General features: G+C 39.9%; 1 protein-coding gene across 8 annotated transcripts in view; it reads left to right on the top strand.

Annotated features, from left to right (window-relative positions):
• The window catches only part of NIN (ninein), a 113,754-nt gene that overhangs the window by 77,868 nt on the left and 17,210 nt on the right, over positions 1-18,676 (top strand). For all 8 annotated transcript variants that reach the window (XM_023222696.2, XM_023222699.2, XM_023222692.2 and 5 more), the window contains 9 exons: positions 85-210; positions 319-388; positions 2,237-2,452; positions 6,875-6,988; positions 10,674-10,796; positions 11,507-11,620; positions 13,644-13,790; positions 16,204-16,383; positions 17,392-17,538. In XM_023222696.2, coding sequence (XP_023078464.2) covers positions 85-210; positions 319-388; positions 2,237-2,452; positions 6,875-6,988; positions 10,674-10,796; positions 11,507-11,620; positions 13,644-13,790; positions 16,204-16,383; positions 17,392-17,538 — 1,237 coding nt within the window. The remainder of the gene's footprint in view (positions 1-84; positions 211-318; positions 389-2,236; positions 2,453-6,874; positions 6,989-10,673; positions 10,797-11,506; positions 11,621-13,643; positions 13,791-16,203; positions 16,384-17,391; positions 17,539-18,676) is intronic.

Genomic DNA, 18,676 nt, shown 5'->3' on the forward strand with positions numbered 1-18,676 from the left:
TCCTTTTGGAAGTTACTAGAAAATATTTTCCAAAGATGCCAGATGACTGCCTTGTAACTATTTTTTTCAATCTCTGTGCTTCAGATATGAATCTGAAAAGCTTCAACAGGAAAATTCTATTTTGAGAAATGAAATTACTACTTTAAATGAAGAAGATAGCATTTCTAACCTGAAATTAGGGAAATTAAATGGATCTCAGGAAGAAATGTGGTAAGACATATACTTACATTTTCCTAAGACATTTTTGCAAAGGCTAAAATTCTTTTACATCAACTTTTAAAGTCTAACCGTTAAATTTTATTTTCATCATTCCTTTAGGCAAAAGACGGAAACTGTAAAACAAGAAAATGCTGCAGTTCAGAAGATGGTTGAAAGTTTAAAGAAACAGGTAAGGAAATACTTAATATTTCTCAATGTTTTTGGACTCCAAAATTTTCCCTTTTTTTGAAATTTATAATTTTACAGCACACGGTAATGAATAACGTATAGCTAATGATGGGAAGGTTGTAAATTCTGAATTTGAAAATGGAAACTTACCTCATCCTGACTCTAAACTTAGCTTCCTGTTTTATGTTAAATAATGTATATATTATTCTAGGCCCTAAGTGCTTAATAAAGCTTTATAATCAGCAGAGTTGGGGAGGTGATACCTCTAAAACCATGCCTACGAAATATTAGCTCTAGCCTTTATGTAGTTTCAGTTAATGTTAGCCCCTCCTTTTTCTTCACCATGATTGAAAGCAGAAAGTTAAGGACAGAATTTCACATATACAGAATGCCAGCTAATCAGCATATCATTTCACAGAATTACAATTTATTCAGATAGCTGGTGCCATTCAGTGCTCAATTTGTGTAATCTTACAACATGCAGTTATAAAAAGGGAAGGCCGTTTAAGAATCTGTCTGAAGCAGTCAAAAGACAAGGACATATTGGGAAAGAGTATTTTCAGCACTTGAAATAGACAAGGTGTTAACATCCAAAATGTATTTTGGACTCTAACAAATAAATGGGAAAATCCAGTTGAAATATAGGCAGTCTATGTGAATGGTCAAGTCACAGAAAAAAAAAGAATACAAAAGATGGTTAGCCTTATTAGTGATTAGAGAAGTGCAAATTCAATATGTTTCTTTTTTAACCTATTGAATTAGCAAAAAGTAATCTAGTATTTAAAAGGATGTGAGGAAATGACTGTGCCCATGCATTGTTATTAGGATTATAAGGTGGTAGCACTGTGAGGAAGACACATTGGAGGTATCTGTTGAAACAGTAATGAATGTATGTATGTATACAGATCTTCTAACCTAGCAATCCTACTTCTAAAAAATAATTCTAAATACAAAATGCTACCATGTAGAAATGGATTTTCTAAAAGATCCGTTTAAAAGAAATAATGATTTTAAAAACTTTGTCAATGTGGGAACAGATAAATGCATTATGGAATATCTTACTACATGGAATATCCTATAGCCAATCAAAAGTAGAGTATGTGGTGGCTGCTGAACACACTGACTTGGAAAGAGTCTTTTTTTTTTTTTTTTTTTTGATGGAGTTTTGCTCTTGTTGCCCAGGCTGGAGCGCAATGGTGCGATCTCAGCCCACTGCAACTTCTGCCCCCTGGGTTCAAGTGATTCTCTTGTCTCAGCCTCCTGAGTAGTTGGGATTACAGGCACATGCCACCACGCCCGGCTAATTTTTGTATTTTTGTAGAGATGGGGTTTCATCATATTGTCCAGACTGGTCTCAAACTCCTGACCTCAGGTGATCCGCCTGCCTCGGCGTCCCAAAGTGCTGGGATTACAGGCGTGAGCCACCATGCCTGGCCTGGAAAGAATCTTTAAGATATTATAAGTAGAAAAAGCAAGCTGTCCAAACATAAAATTTCCAAATTTTTGCTAAAGAGAAGAAAAGAATCTGTATGTGTGTATGGGTTCTGTATATGCATAGAAAATGATCTGGAGGGACACGTATCCAGCTGTGGACAATGGGCTCGCCTGTAGAGTGGGGTTAGAGTGGGGTTAGACCGAGTGTCTCACTTCTTCATACACTTCTGAATGGATTGAATTTGTAATAATGAGTATTATTTCTGTTTTGAAATATATATATATATGTATATATATTTTAAACTTTACATAGAGAGGGAAAAGACAATTATGTCTCTAGATCTTTTTTTTTTTTTTTTTTTTTTTAGCACAAGTAGGGTAACAAGTTTTAAAAACTTATTTTAATTTTAATTAGATTTCAGAATTAGAAATCAAAAACCAACAGTTGGATTTGGAAAATACAGAACTTAGCCAAAAGAACTCTCAAAACCAGGAAAAACTGCAAGAACTTAATCAACGTCTAACAGAAATGCTATGCCAGAAGGCAAAAGAGCCAGGAAACAGTGCATTGGAGGAACGGGAACAAGAGAAGTTTAATCTGAAAGAAGAACTGGAACGTTGTAAAGTGCAGGTATGTTCTGTAGCCATCCGGCAGTTTTTTTTTTTTTTTTTTGAGGAAATCCCAAGAAATAGAAGAAATGTTTGTATTAAACTTCCTTAAACATAAAGCCTTAGTAATTAAAACAGTATGGTCCTGGCACATGAACAGACAAGTAGATAAGTGGAATAGAAAGGCTAGAATTAGACCCAAATACAAATGGAAACATAGTATATAGCCAACGCCACTTCTCAACCCACTGGGGTAAAGATGGACTTTTTCATTAATGGTGCCCGAACAACTGAGTAGACATTTGGAAATAGATAAAATTAGACCTGTATTTCATTCCATGCACAAGGATAAACTTAATTGGATTGGGAGACTAAATATAAAAAAAAAAACTATACAAATACTTGAAGAAAATATAGGTGAATTTGTCTTTAACCCTGGTGTAAAGAAAGGCTATTTAACTGTAACTCAAAAACCAGAGGCAATAAAAGAAAAAATTGCTTATATGTTAAAAAATGTTTACATGGCAATAAGATACCATAAACAAAATTAGAAGACAGCTGACAAACTAGGAGAAAATATTCAAAACATATACCACAGTAAAAAGGCCTAATATCCCTATTAGTAAAGAACTCTTAAAAATGGAGGGACATGGGACCAAAAATTTGATAGCAAAATTGGAGAAACATACGAACAAATAAATCACACACACAAGATAAAAATGGGCCAGGCGTGGTGGCTCACACCTGTCATCCCAGCACTTTGGGAGGCCAAGGCAGGAGAATAGCTTGAGCCTAGGAGTTCAATACCAGCCTTGACAACATAGCAAGACTCCATCTCTAAAAAAAAGTTTAAAAATTGGCTGGGTGCAGTGGCGCACACCTGTGGTTCTAGCTACTCAGGAAGCTGAGGCCAGAGGATCCCTTGAGCCCAGGAGCTTGAGGCTGCACCACTACAACTCTAGCCTGGGTGAGACCCTATCTCTAAATAATAAAATAAAATGATTAAAATGGCCCTCAAATCTATGGAAAAATGTTCGGAATCACTCGTAAGTAGAGAAACGCAAATTAAAACAACACTGTTGTATAATTTCTCACCTGTAAGACCGGCATCAATTTTAAAATATGACAGCATACTCTGTGGGCACGGCTGTGGGGAAACAGACTCTTTCATACTTTGCTGGGAGAATGCAAACTGATCTGCCTTTTTGTAGGTGAATTTGACAATACCTAACAAAAGTACATATGTACCTAGCTTTTGCCCTGGAAATCTCACTTCTAGGAATCTACCCCAACAATATGAAAACTCGTACGCAGAGGGTTACTCACTGCAGCACTGTTTCTAATTGCAAAATTGTGGAAACAACATAGATGCTGATATGTAGGCGAATAGGTGAATAAATGTGGGGCGTATGTCCATACCATGAAGTAATATTGTGCAGCTGTTAAAGAAAAAGAAGAAAAAAAGAAATCCCTATTTATATGAAATGATTTCCAAGACATACTGTTAAGTGAAAAAAAGTGATCTATAGAATGCCTTTGTGTGTGTTAGAAATGGATATTAAAAATACATGTCTGCTCATTTGTGCAAAAGAAACATAAGAATGATAAACCAGAAACTAAAAAGGGAGGATGGGAAAGGGATGGAACAGAGGAATGAGAATGCGCTAGAAGGGACAAGGAAGGCCAGTGACACTTCTCTGAGTTTATCTTTTCATATAGCTCTGACTTAGAACCACAATGATGTTTCACATACTCTTCACTTACCCCCAAAATAAGTGCACAAGTACAACTAATCAATATGGTAGTGGTGGGGGAAGAAACCCAAAGGGAGCACATACATGAACAGATGAGCCTAACTGTATTATAAATGGATAATATAACCACACTGGGGAAGAAAACAATTATCTTAAGTAATTCAGAAATGAATATCTTGACTGGATACTATCCGGGCTAAAGACAAGATGAACTGTACCTACATGCTATGATAATCTAGTCAGTAAACAGGATTCTCATGAGAGGTATGGGTTAGTAATTCTGAAACTATATGTATTACTAGAATTGAACAAATAAGTAAATAGGTTGTGAGCAATAAGAACTAGATTTCTCACTGTTGGAGAAGAAGTTGCAAGTGGGGCAATGGGGAATGCTAAGATGAGCCCTCTGATGTTAGATTGAGATCTGAGATATTTGTATAAATTCATGGTTTCTAACATATATAAAAAGCTAGATAGATACAGAAACATAGATGTGTATATATGCATGGATTGCCCAGATCTTGGTTACCAAGTAAGCACCATTCTCTTATAAAAGGAACCAGGGTTCCTTGGAAAAATGATTCTATAGCTGGGGCAGAGAAAATACAGGATAAGCGTGGAACATCTCATGGGACCAGAAGGAAAAAGGTGTTTCTTTGAAAAAAAGACAGGACATGTCAAAAGGACAGAGGCTCCTAGCTGAAGGGGCTCCTAATGGCCAAAGCTGGAACAATGTGATCACCAAAATAAATGATAGTATAGAATAAAATAATTATGAAATAAACATAGACTACAGTAAATACCAGCCAGGTATAGTGGCTTATGCCTGTAGTCCCAGCACTTTGTGAGGTCAAGGCAGGTGGGTCAGTTGAGCCCAGGAGTTTGCAGCCAGCCTCGCCGACATGGTGAAACCCCATCTCTACAAAAACTGAAAAAAAAAAAATTAGCGGGGCATGGTGGCATGCCCCTATAGTCCCAGCTATTCAGGAGGCTGAGGCGGGAGAATTGCTTGAGCCTGGGAGGTTGAGGCTGCAGTGAACCAAGACTGCACCACTGCACTTCAGCCTGGGCAGCAGAGTGAGACCTTGTCTCCCCACCAAAAAAACTGAATAAATAAATATGAGTCCATATCGATATAAAAAAATTAAGCGGGGAGGGAAGACAGCTCTAATTCCAATAAATGAAGAAAATAGAAAACCATCATTAGGCAAACACCCCAGTAATAATAGTTGTAGACAAACATGCATTGATAGATGCTAGAATTAATAAGCAGAAGTTTGAGGATAAACAGGATTTGTATAGTCTCAAAATATCTCCTCCAAGAAAAAGACAGTAATTTTACAGTGTGGAAACATGCAAAACTTACCTTAGAAATCATGAAGTCTTTGTCCATACCTATGTCCTGAATGGTATTGCCTCGGTTTTCTTCTAGGGTTGTTAGGGTTTTAGGTCTTTTGTTTAAGTCTTTAATCCATCCTGAGTTGATTTTTGTATAAGCTATAAAGAAGCGTTCCAGTTTCAGTTTTCTGCATATGGCTAGCCAGTTTTCCCAACACCATTTATTAAATAGGGAATCCTTTCCCCATTGCTGTCAGGTTTGTCAAAGATCAGATGGTGGTAGATGTGTGGCGTTATTTCTGAGGTCTCTGTTCTGTTCCATTGGTCTATATATCTGTTTTGGTACCAGTACCATGCTGTTTTGGTTACTGTAGCCTTGTAGTAGAGTTTGAAGTCAGGTATCGTGATGCCCCCAGCTTTGTTCTTTTTGCTTAGGATTGTTGTGGCTATATGGGCTTTTTGGTTCCATATGAAATTTAAAGTAGTTTTTTCTAATTCTGTGAAGAAAGTCAATGGTAGCTTGATGGGAACAGCATTGAATCTATAAATTACTTTGGGCAGTATGACCATTTTCACGATATTGTTTCTTCCTATGCATGAGCATGGAATGTTTTTCCATTTGTTTGTGTCCTCTCTTATTTCCTTGAGCAGTGGTTTGTAGTTCTCCTTGAAGAGGACTTTCATGTCCCTTATAAGTTGGATTCCTAGGTATTTCATTCTCTTGGTAGCAATTGTGAATGGAAGTTCACTCATGATTTGACCATTATTGGCATATAGGAATGCTTGTGATTTTTGCACATTGATTTTATATCCTGAGACTTTGCTGAAGTTGCTTATGAGCTTAAGGAAATTTGGGCTGAGACAATGGGGTTTTCTAAATATACAATCATGTCATCTGCAAACAGACAATTTGACTTCCTCTCTTCCTATTTGAATACGCTTCATTTCTTTCTCTTGCCTGAGAAAGAAATTCCTGGCCAGAACTTCCAACACTATGTTGAATAGGAGTGGTGAGAGAGGGCATCCTTGTCTTGTGCCAGTTTTCAAAGGGAATGCTTCCAGTTTTTACCCATTCAGTATGATATTGGCTGTGGGTTTGTCATAAATAGCTCCTATTATTTGGAGATACGTTCCGTCAGTACCTAGTTTATTGAGAGTTTTTAGCGTGAAGTGGTGTTGAATTTTCCATGCCATTTAAGTGGAAAGTCTTTTACATATAAGGATTAAAAATGGTCATAAAACAGTGTCATTGAGTTCATATTGTTTCCTTCCTATGGCCTTTAATGAACCTAGTAAGTTTCCCCAGTCTAAATATGTATGTCTGCTATTTGACTTTTTTATTTTTCTCTTAGTCCTCCACTTTAGTGTCTTCTCTAGAGGCAGAACTCTCTGAAATTAAAATACAGACCCATATTGTGGAACAGGAAAACCTCCTTCTCAAAGATGAACTGGAGAAAATGAAACAGGTAAGGCTGTATGCAGCTTAGGGGGGTTCACAGAACAATATGTACCTGGTGGGCTGGTATTTCTAGCCACCAGTTGTCTTTTGTACCGAGTCCCATCAACTAGCTTGGTAGCTGAGGACTTGCTGCTTGGCGAAGTTGAGGACCTAAAATGCAAAATCAGATTTGTAAAGGCTATTGCTAATTATCCATGTGTCTAACTTATATATGTTGTACACTCTAAAATCCCCCCCCTTTTTTTAAAAGACAGTTTCCTTCTTCCCTCTGTTGCCTAGGCTGGAGTGCAGTGGTGCAATCTCAACTCACTGCAACCTCTGGCTCCCAGGCTCAAGCAATTCTTGTGCCTCAGCCTCCCGAGCAGCTGGGATTACAGGTGCCCACCACCACGCCCAGATAATTTCTGTGTTTTTAGTAGAGGTGGGGTTTTGCCATGTTGGCCAGACTGGTCTCGAACTCCTGGGCTCAAGCAGTCTGCCCATGTCAGCCCCTAAAGTGCTGGGATTACAGGTGTGAGCCACTGCATCCGGCCCACTCTAAAATTCTATTATCATGAATGAATCCTAACCACTTCAGTTTAAGAAATTGTTGTTCTTTCACCCAGTCAGGTTATAGATAAAGTAACATATAATTTGTCTAAAAGGAGAGGGACTATCTTGCTTATAACTTTTCTAATTCTGTTCACACTGATTTGTGAGACACTGATGAAGCTGGTCCTTCTGCCTTTTTCTGTAGCAACTGAGGCATCAGTTCTAGAGCATGATGGCATGCAGTCTCACTTATGAATTTGGCCTTCAGAAGCCTATTTCAAAGTTTCAAAGGCTTAACTTTAGACCAGGCGCAGTGGCTCATGCCTGTCATCCCAATACTTTGGGAGGCCGAGGTGGGCAGATCACTTGAGGCCAGGAATTTGAGACCAGCCTGGGCAACAGAACAAAACCATATCTCTACAAAAAATTAACTGGGCGTAGTGGTGTGCACCTGTAGTCCCAGCTACTCAGGAGGCTGAGATGGGAGATCACCTGAAGTCGGGAAGTCAAGCCTCCAGTGAGCTGAGATTGCGCTACTGTGCCCCTGCACTTCAGCCTGGGCGACAGAACACTCTGTCTCAAAAAGAAAAAAGGCTTATTTTTAAATATGAAAATATGAAAGAGATCTCAACTTAAAAATTATGTCCTCTCATGGAGAAATGCATTGTTGGAAAAAAAAACTGTGTCCTAAACATTGTCCTGTTTTAATTTTCAGTATTTACAGGAGTCTTTCAATTGGAACAATACTGATTTATAGTAGGAAAATTTGTTCCATTTGTTTACTTCAGCATCAGATTGTGATGGCACTCATATAAAATTTTCTTTTTTACATCTGTCTCTTCAGCCTGTAAGCACAAAGTTGTCCTTTCCTGAATGTGGAAACATTGAGTCTATACCATCTGGTATTATGTTTATGTTGATCTGATTGACTCCTATGAGTCTGGCTTTCTTAATAGCATTATAAAACCCTCAGGGTCTTCCATAATGCCTAGTACAGTACTGGTACTCAATAAATGCTTTGTAAGAACCTTTTCAAGTCAACTACTGCTATGCAAAATGCATGTTCTGCTGTGACTAGAGAAGTTGCCTGTCCATATAAACATAATAGAAGTTAAAACTCATAGGGCCTTTATGTGGGGTGAAGTATTCCAAGGCTGCTATTACCAACTTTATCCTAATTAACTTGAACATCCTTTTTTCCTTGATTTTTTGAAAGCCTATCTGTTGTTCAGCCTTTAGATGATAATGATTGGTTTCAAATTCATAGTATGGGAAATGTGTGCTTTGTGGCTTTGCTAAGCTGGAGAACAGAAGGAAAGGAGCAGAGCTAGGAGAAAAATAACATGATGAGGACGTCATTCAGCACCTTTTCATTTATTTATTTATTTATTTATTTTTAAACAGAGGCATCGGTATAAATAGTGAGATGAAGAAATAGCCTGGTCTGCTTTTGGTAGAAAGCTGTTTTATCAGGCACCTGGATCATTTTGGATCCCAAGAATAGGGTAGTATCAGCCTATCATTGCTGTTATACAACGTGGACCTAGAAGGCATGTGTCACTGTGTATGCTACTGTGATTCATAGTTCACAAAGCACATCTATGTGTGTTATTTGTTGCACTGAAAGGAAACATAAATAGCATTAGCAGAAGTCACATGCCAGTCTACAGACATCCAAAGTGGTATCAAGCTTTATGGGTGTCTGGAGGGTGGGGAGGCAAGGCAGTGGATAAAGTAGAAAGTCCTTTATTAAACCAGTGCCCAGGCATTTCAAAATACATTTTCCTATATCCTTCTGACTTGTTCAGATTTGTGAGGTATGCTGGATTTGTCGCCAGTTGAAGACAAGATTCATCCCCGAAGGTCTATTGCTACAGCTAAATGTGAAAGAATTTCAGGTTCAGGAAGTAGAAAGATGGTCGTAAAATCATAATAATAAAGAATTGAAGAGCCAAGTGAAATAGAGGAAAGTTAAAAACCTATGAACTGTGGGAAAGGGTTAAGTTTAAGAAACAGCCTCTTTAAAGCGTGGGTTCTCAACAAGGTGAGGGGATGAGGATTGCTCTCCCACCCCAGAACATTTATCAGTGTCTGGGCACATTTTTTATTTTCACAACTGGAAGCTGGGGGGTTACTGGCATCTTGTGAATAAAGCCAGAGACGCTGTGAAACAGCCTACAATGTCCAGAATGTCCCCTGACCCCCAACTCCTGACGAAGAATTATCCAGCCCAAAATGAGATTAGTACCAGCACTGATGTTGAAAAGGAATAAAAACAGTATTTGGTTTGTCTTGATTTCATGAAGTAGAGAGGAAAAGCCAGTGTGTTCACACCAACAACATTTTAAACATTTTACTGGCCAGTCAGCGTAGGCATCTTCTGAAAGGAAGAGTACAGGGAACAAGCTGAAAACACCGTTGTATCTTTAAACTTGCCTTTGGGTTTTGCCACATACCTTGTATGTGATCCATGCCAATTCTAGGGTGCTTTTGTTTTGGAAACAGAGTCTCTGTCGCGCAGCCTGGAATGCAATCATCTCGGCTCACTGCAGCCTCCACCTTCCAGGTTCAAGCGATTCTCCTGCCTCAGCCTCCCAAGTGGCTGGGATTACAGGCATGCACCACAATGTCTGGCTAATTTTTGTATTTTAAATAAAGACGGGGTTTCACCATGTTCACCAGGCTGACCTCAAACTCTTGACGTCAAGTGATCCTCCCCACCTTGGCTTCCCGAAGTGCTGGGATTACAGGTGTGAGCCACCCCCACAGCCCAATTCTATAGTCTTGACTGATTTTTTGAAAAACATTTTTCTAGTTAAAAGCATGAGGAAAATGTAATATGCCACATGTGTTAAATTGATGACAGAATGGCCGCATGTTATTTTACCCTGAAGGTAAAATGGAGAGCTAGGATCATTATTTAACAATGTCTGTCTGGTTGAATCTACCTAAGCAGACATTTCAACAGTCAACTGGGGAGCAGAGAGAAGCCAGAAGGGAATCCTTGAAGTTTATTATAGTCTCTGCTAGAGTTTATGTCCTCTGAAATATCTACAGATAGGCAAATAGCAGCAGCTGTGAAAATGCCTTATTTAGAAATACCCCTTTGTACTTACAGCCATGAGATATGATGGGATGGCTCATTTGTTTATCTCTTACAGCTGCACAGATGTCCCGATCTCTCTGACTTCCAGCAAAAAGTCTCTAGTGTTCTAAGCTACAATGAAAAACTGCTGAAAGAAAAGGAAGCTCTGAGTGAGGAATTAAATAGCTGTGTTGATAAGGTAATAAAAATAATAAGACTTTGCCATCATCGTATACAATACACACCATAATGAACCTTTCTCTGTGAACAGTGGCACAGGGGCCTTCTGTGGTAGTCTGTTGTTCCAGAGTGTCCTGGAGCAACATTTCTTTGGCATTCTGTGACCCTAGACTTCCTGCCGCCAAGACTGATGGAGTCTAAATTAGTTGTTTACTAATTATATTATTAAACTCGATAATATAAAATTTGTCTCATTATCATATCACAGTGCTACTTTATACTATTTTGTTATAATATAACTATGTGTTTAATAATCTGAGGTCAATTTTATAGACACTTTTTTTCTATTTTATCTTCTTTAGCAAATCCAAAAACACCACCTTTTTCCCCTACTTACCTTAATAGATATTCTGTGTTTTCTTCCTGTGGTGTGCTCTTGAGATTTTTAACGGCCTTCCAGCTTACCATCTTCCACCCTCAAAACATGAAGCAGTAGAAAAGAAAAATAGGAAATTTCCAAAAAGAAGCAACTCCTCAAAATTAGGTGTATAAAACAGTCTTTGGTTTGTCTTGATTTGGAGCCAGAAAGACCATTTCCTTTGACCTTGTCCTGCTCCCCCACATAAAAAGGTGGTACTTATTCTTGACAATGTAAGTGCAAGCATATAAATTAAGGCTAGCTATGTTTGCAAAAATGCCCTCTTACCTCTTTTTCCCTTACTGAAACAGTTGGCAAAATCAAGTCTTTTAGAGCACAGAATTGAGACGATGAAGCAGGAACAGAAATCCTGGGAACATGAGAGTGCGAGCTTAAAGTCACAGCTGGTGGCTTCTCAGGAAAAGGTATGTGGACAATTCTTGTTTCATCTTCACAGTTGGTATTCTCCTAGATCTTCCAACAAAAATCCCAGGAAAAAGAATGTTCCAGGTAGAAGTAGCGTAAGAGGGTTCCAAATGATTCAATTTGACCAATGTTTGATGTGTGTTTATAGTGTGGCAAGGCTGGGCGTGGTGGCTCACGCCTGTTATCCCAGCACTTTGGGAGGCCGAGGTGGGGAGATCACTTGAGGTCAGGAGTTTGAGACTAGCCTGACCAACATGGTGCAACCTCATCTCTACTAAAAATTTAAAAAAAAAAGCCAGCTGTGGTGTCATATGCCTGTAGTCCCAGCTACTCTGAAGGCTGAGGCAGGAGAATTGTTTGAACCTAGGAGGTGGAGGCTGCAGTGAGCTGAGATCACGCTAGTACACTTCAGCCTGGATGACAGAGCAAGACTCCATCTCAAAAAAAAAAGTAAATGTAGTGTGACAAAATGATTTAAATAATATTTCAAATATATTGTGGCACAGTAATTTAAATATTTCCCTCAAAGTTTATTAATTATGAAGGCTTCAGAATAGTGCATAAAAGTGACTGCTTGTTCCTAATTTATAAATAGGACTTCTAAGGCAGTGTATATACCCTATTTTAAAAATCTGTATCAACATTCCTTTTGTGAATTTAAATTTTTTAAATTGGAATTTATATGTGATATTAGTGTAAAATAGGATTCTTCTTTAAGAGGTGATGTCTCAGCCGGGCACAGTGGCTCATGCCTGTCATCCCACCACTTTGGGAGGCTGAGGGGGGCGGATCATGAGGTCAGGAGATCGAGACCATCCTGGCTAACACAGTGAAACCCCATCTCTACTAAAAATACAAAGAATTAGCCAGGCATGGTGGTGGGCGCCTGTAGTCCCAGCTACTTGGGAGGCTGAGGCAGGAGAATGGCTCCTGGGAGGTGGAGGTTGCAGTGAGCCGAGATCATGCCACTCCACTCCATCCAGCCTGGGCAACAGAGCAAGACTCTGTCTCCAAAAAAAAAAAAAAAAAAGAGATGAGGTCTCCCTTTGTATCCCAGGTTGGATCACCGCTCACTGCCACCTCAAACTCCTGGGCTCAAAGGATTCTCCCACCTCAGCCTTCCAGGTAGCTGGGACTACAGGCGCATGCCACCACACTCGGCTTTTTATTTTTTGTAGAGATGGGGGATCTTGCCATCTTGCCTAAACTAGTTTCAAACTCCTGGGCACAAGTGATCCTCCTGCCTTGGCCTCCCAAAGTGCTGGCACTCCAGGTGTGAGCCACTATGCCTAGCCTAGAATAGGAGTCTACAAGTTTACATTTTTATTTTCTTTTTTCTTTTTTCTTTTTTTTTTTTGAGATGGAGTCTCGCTCTGTCACCCAGGCTAGAGTGCAGTGGCCAGATCTCAGCTCACTGCAAGCTCTGCCTCCCGGGTTTTCGCCATTCTCCTGCCTCAGCCTCCCAAGTAGCTAGGACTACAGGTGCCCACCACCTTGCCTGGCTAGTTTTTTTTGTATTTTTTAGTAGAGACAGGGTTTTACCGTGTTAGCCAGGATGGTCTCAATCTCCTGACCTCATGATCCGCCCATCTCGGCCTCCCAAAGTGCTGGGATTACAGGCTTGAGCCACCGCGCCCGGCCACATTTTTATTTTCAACTAAGAGGGCCCTTTACAGTCCAACATCTCAGGCTAAAACATAATTTCTACAAAATCCAGTGAAACCATCTTTTGTGATACCAGTTGGTACCCACTGGTTCTGTAAGATACCATTTAGTAATCTACCCGATGACTATCAGCAATACCTTGCTCCAGACATAGTTCATCATTGTCCTAAATATAATTTAACATCCTGTAAATATACATACTATCCTGGGTTTCCCCTGAGCTACTGACAAGAAAGCTGGATTTAGTAAAGAGAAACAAAGGGACCTGAAAGTTCTTTTGTCCTTATTCATTCCTGAACATGCTAGAGGTGAGACCACAAGTTTGTGTAGCGGTAAAAGATCATTCTCATGATACAGGTTCAGAATTTAGAAGAAACCCTGCAGAATGTAAACCTGCAAATGTCCCGGATGAAATCTGACCTGCGAGTGACTCAGCAGGAAAAGGAGGCTTTAAAACAAGAATTGATGTCTTTGCATAAGCAACTTCAGAATGCTGGTGGCAAGGTGATTTGTTCTTTTTTTATTTAGGTATAAGTTATTTACAGTAAAGCACACACATCTTAAGTCTACAACTTGGTTATTATATGTATATGCATGTATATATAAATATGCATATTTTATGTATCTGTATGTATGTGTTTGTATAACCATCACTTAGATAAAAAGGGAGAAAATTTCCAGCACCCAACAGGCTCTCTCTTGTTCCCTCTAGTTGGTAACCCCAAGGGAACCACTTTTGTACCTTCTGCCACTGTAGTTTAGGGATGCTTTTTTCTAAACTTCATATAGATGAAACCATAATGATATAAAACAGGTCTTTTTTTGTATTGAGCAAGTCAGAAGACCATGACTGAATTGAGTTCTGTAATGACAAAACTAAAACATTTTGTTAAATGGTAGATAAAAGTATTTGTGGACCTTAAAAAAATCAAGTGAAGAAAAACATTGAAAGAAATTAATCTGGGAACATACACAGACTTGCAAAAAAGTACAACTTCTGCTAAAAAGGCATAAAACAATTGTATTGACTTTCAGGAGATAATTCATTGCTACAGATCGGTTGCTGTGGCACGAGAAAGTCCAGGAAGAACTGATTAAAGCGTTAGCTGGCTGACACATTATGGTGATGTGGTAGAAAGTGTCTCATTTTAGTAAGTCACAATGCTGCCTAATCTGTGTGCAAATAAATTAAGAACAATGTTATAGATGTCAGTTTTGGGATAGATGTCAAGATTTTGTCCTACAATAAAAGTAGATACTAATTCTCTTGGTGAAATTTTTGTAAAAAAATAAGATGGTTGTTTTGGGCTGGGCGTGGTGGCTCATGCCTGTAATTCCAGCACTTTGGGAGGCCGAGGCAGGCAGACTACTTGAGGCCAGGAGTTCAAGACCAGCCTGACCAACATGGCAAAATCCTGTCTCTGCTACAAATACAAAAATGGCCAGGTGTGGTGGCTCATGCTTGTAATCCCAGCACTTTGGGAGGCCTAGACGGATGGATCACAAGGTCAGGAGTTCAAGACCAGCCTGCCCAACATGGTGAAACCCCATCTCTACTAAAAATACAAAAGTTAGGTGGGCATGGTGGCAGGTGCCTGTAATCCCAGCTACTTGGGAGGCTAAGGCAGGAGAATCGCTTGAACCCGGGAGGCAGAGGTTGCAGTGAGCCAAGATCGTGCCACTGCACGCAAGCCTAAGCGACAGAGCTAGACTTTGTCTCAAAGAAAAAAAATTAGCCAGGTGTGGTAGTACACGCCCCCTCTAATCCCAGCTGCTGGGAAGGCTGAGGCATAAGAATTGCTTGAGCCCGGGAGGTGGAGGTTGCAGTGAGCTGAGATTGTGCCACTGCACTCCAGCCTGGGTGACAGAGTGAGACTCTGTCTCAAAAAAGTTTCCATTTTTGAAATTACTTCTGGGTTGACTTTCTCAAAATGAGATTGTACCTTTTTTTTTTTTTTTTTCATGTTTGGTTTAAAAGGCAAGAGGCTTATCTATTTGTGTTATCTTTTTTATTTTTTAAATCATTTTCAAGATCCAAAAAATCACTTTGCTAGCTGAAAGCACATTTCTGAATTCAGATGTTAATTACATGGACAATATGTGCTTTGAATTCTAAAAAAGGATATGATTGCATATGTGAAAATGAAAGTAGAGTTTAGCTTGTGAAAGCTTTCGAGTTAGCAGTGCATTTCAGCTTTCTCTTTATGTCCTCTGTGAATCAAATGAATATCTTCTGGGCTCAAAGATAACTTATAAGAATGAAGCAACTTTTTTTATTTTTTATTTTTTTTTTGAGACAGAGTCTCACTCTGTCGCCCACAGTGGAGTGCAGTGGCCGGATCTCAGCTCACTGCAACCTCCGCCTCCCAGGTTCACGCCATTCTCCTGCCTCAGCCTCCCGAGTAGCTGGGACAATAGGCGCCCGCCACCATGCCCAGCTAATGTTTTTGTATTTTTAGTAGAGATGGGGTTTCATGCTGTTAGCCAGGATGGTCTTGATCTCCTGACCTCGTGATCTGCCTGCCTCAGCCTCCCAAAGTGCTGGGATTACAGGCGTGAGCCACCACGCTCGGCCAGAATGAAGCAACTTTTGAGCCACCAATCTCAATGCACTTGAGTCCTTTATGGAACTGGACCTTGCCCTTCAGTCATATTCACTATTGGAAATGACATGGCTGTTTTATCAAAGACCATTTTAAACAGAGACTCTCCAAACCTTTTTTTTAAAATCAAACTTCAAGAATATTGTTTTATTCTTATTTATATGTACATACACATACTTTCATTAGAAGACTGAGGGGACAATTGAAAGGTACTTACTAGGTGTCATTGTCATTGGGTAAATATGACACCTGTCTCAAAAGAGAAATTACCCAATAGCTTGTTTTTAAGGCTTACACTCTGCAATTCTCTTAAGAGCTGGGCCCCAGAAATAGCTACTCCTCCATCAGGGCTCCATAACCAGCAGAAAAGGCTGTCCTGGGACAAGTTGGATCATCTGATGAATGAGGAACAGCAGCTGCTTTGGCAAGAGAATGAGAGGCTCCAGACCGTGGTACAGAACACCAAAGCAGAACTTACGCACTCCCGGGAGAAGGTAACTTGAGAAGCTGCACATCATGGCATATGTTTGAAAATGACTAGTTTGATATGAAAATGAATGTTGGATATGATTGGAATGGTTCTAAGGTATGGATTTGAGTATCTTGCTATAGCAGACTTAAGAATGTATAATTTATCATTTACTCACATATAATTTTATCCTGATGTTTATAAAATATTACAGCAGTTTTATATTAAAATATATTTGACTTTAATCTTCATATCCAAAATGTAGACTCATGGAAATTATGTGAACCGTGTATTCTTCACATTGGCCAGCCACCAAGACTAGTGTACAAAAATGGTAAAACCAGACTCAGATCTTGCAGATCTAAATAACTCCTCACGAGAGAAAAAGGTGCCTCCTTTAACAAGGCTAGAATCATCTTTAAAGGTCTTTTCCAACCACCAACCTGGTGCTGGAATTCCTTACCTCTGGTGCATAGTCTCCCAGTGATATTTAACCTATGCTTAACACCTCTTTTGAGGAGGAACTCTGAAGAGTCGCAGATATTTATTTAGAACGTCTATTCCATGCCAGAAGCTGCTATCACTGATGCTGCAGTGGTGAGCAGGACAGACATGGTTCATGTCCTCATAGAACTGTTTTAGATGTGAACAGTCCAATAAGAGCAGATGGGACTGTCAGCCCATTCTCTCCTAAAAGTAGTGTTCATGTCAGAAAAAAAGGGCCTGGGACTGCTGTGCCTGCTTTCCTGGCAGCCACATCACATACACTGGTGACTCCTGGAGAGTTAGTAGACCCAGAAGTCTCCTCTTCCCTGTCTTGTTCCTCCAGTGTTGGGTTTGTAGACCTAAGCAGACTTACCTAGAAAGGGTCTTTTGAAATCCAGAAAAGCTAGCTTCGAGTATTTACAGGCTTGACTGAAAAAGAAAGTTATAACAGGACCCAAGTACTGAATTAAAACTTGCCCTATGTTTGTTGTTTTTGCTGGCTGGGTGATGGTATTAGCATTTCTTCCTCTTACATTTGTTCTTTTAGGTCCATCAACTGGAATCCAATCTTCTTCCCAAGCACCAAAAACATCTAAACCCATCAGGTACCATGAAACCCACAGAGCAAGAAAAATTGAGCTTAAAGAGAGAGTGTGATCAGTTTCAGAAAGAACGATCTCCTACTAACAGGAAGGTGAGTTTTTGAGAATATACGGCGTGCGTCTGTGTTCTCGCTATAATATGTTCCTAAGTGTGTTTCTTCTCAGGTGTACTTCTAAGGAAATGATTACAATGGCATATTTTGGCATATATCTCTTTGTGCTGATGTTCTCTTGTCAAAATAGCATCGTGGTTCTTTTTGATTGAATAATGGTTGGAAAAAAACAACAATTTGGCTGGGTGCGGTGGCTCACACCTGTAATCCCAGCACTTTGGGAGGCCGATGTGGGCAGATCACGAGGTCAGAAGTTTGAGACCAGCCTGATCAACATGGTAAAACCCCATCTCTACTAAAAAATACAAAAATTAGCCAGGCGTGGTTGCACGTGCCTGTAGTCTTAGCTACTCGGGAGGCTGAGGCAGGAGAATTGCTGGAACCGGGAAAGCAGAGGTTGTAGTGAGCCAAGATTGCACCAGTGCACTCCAGCCTGGGTGACAGAGTGAGACTCTGTCTCAAAAAAAAAAAGAAAAACAATTTAACCTTTCTTAAAGAAGGCAGTTAATCATCTTTATTAGTATTAGAAGCTTTATAAGTTGGCAAAATATTTATCACCCGAATATTAGAAACATCTTAATATGGGCTGTATGTTTTGTTGTCATGTAACAAATTAAAACAACATTTGTTGTCTTTATCTACAAGTTAGGAATTCAGAAGCAGCTTAGCTGGGTGGTCCAACTCAAGGCTGTCATGAGGATGCAGTCTAGATGTTGGCCAGGCCTGCAGTTGCCTGAAGGCTTCACGGGGGCTAGAGGATCTACTTTCCAAGCTCATGCATGCAACTGTTAGCAAGAGGCTGCTGTTCCTTGCTGGCTGCTTGCCTGAGAGCTCAGCTCTTCACTACCTGGGCCTTTTCTTAGGGTATAACATCTGGCTTCCCCCAGAAGAAGTGATGAAACAGACACTGAGACCAAAAGACCAAGACAGAAGCTGTGGTCCCTTGTATGATCTAAGCCTGCAAGTGACATACCAACATTTCTGCTGCATTGTATTTGTCACACGGACTAACCCTAGTATAGTGTGGGAGGGGACTGTATAAGGGTGTGAATACCCGGAGGTGGGGCTCTTTAGGGCATCTGGGAGGCTGGCTACCCCATGGTCACAGCTCTGTAGT

Source organism: Piliocolobus tephrosceles, chromosome 6 (genome assembly GCF_002776525.5).
Source record: "Piliocolobus tephrosceles isolate RC106 chromosome 6, ASM277652v3, whole genome shotgun sequence".
Taxonomy (NCBI): Eukaryota; Metazoa; Chordata; class Mammalia; order Primates; family Cercopithecidae; genus Piliocolobus; species Piliocolobus tephrosceles.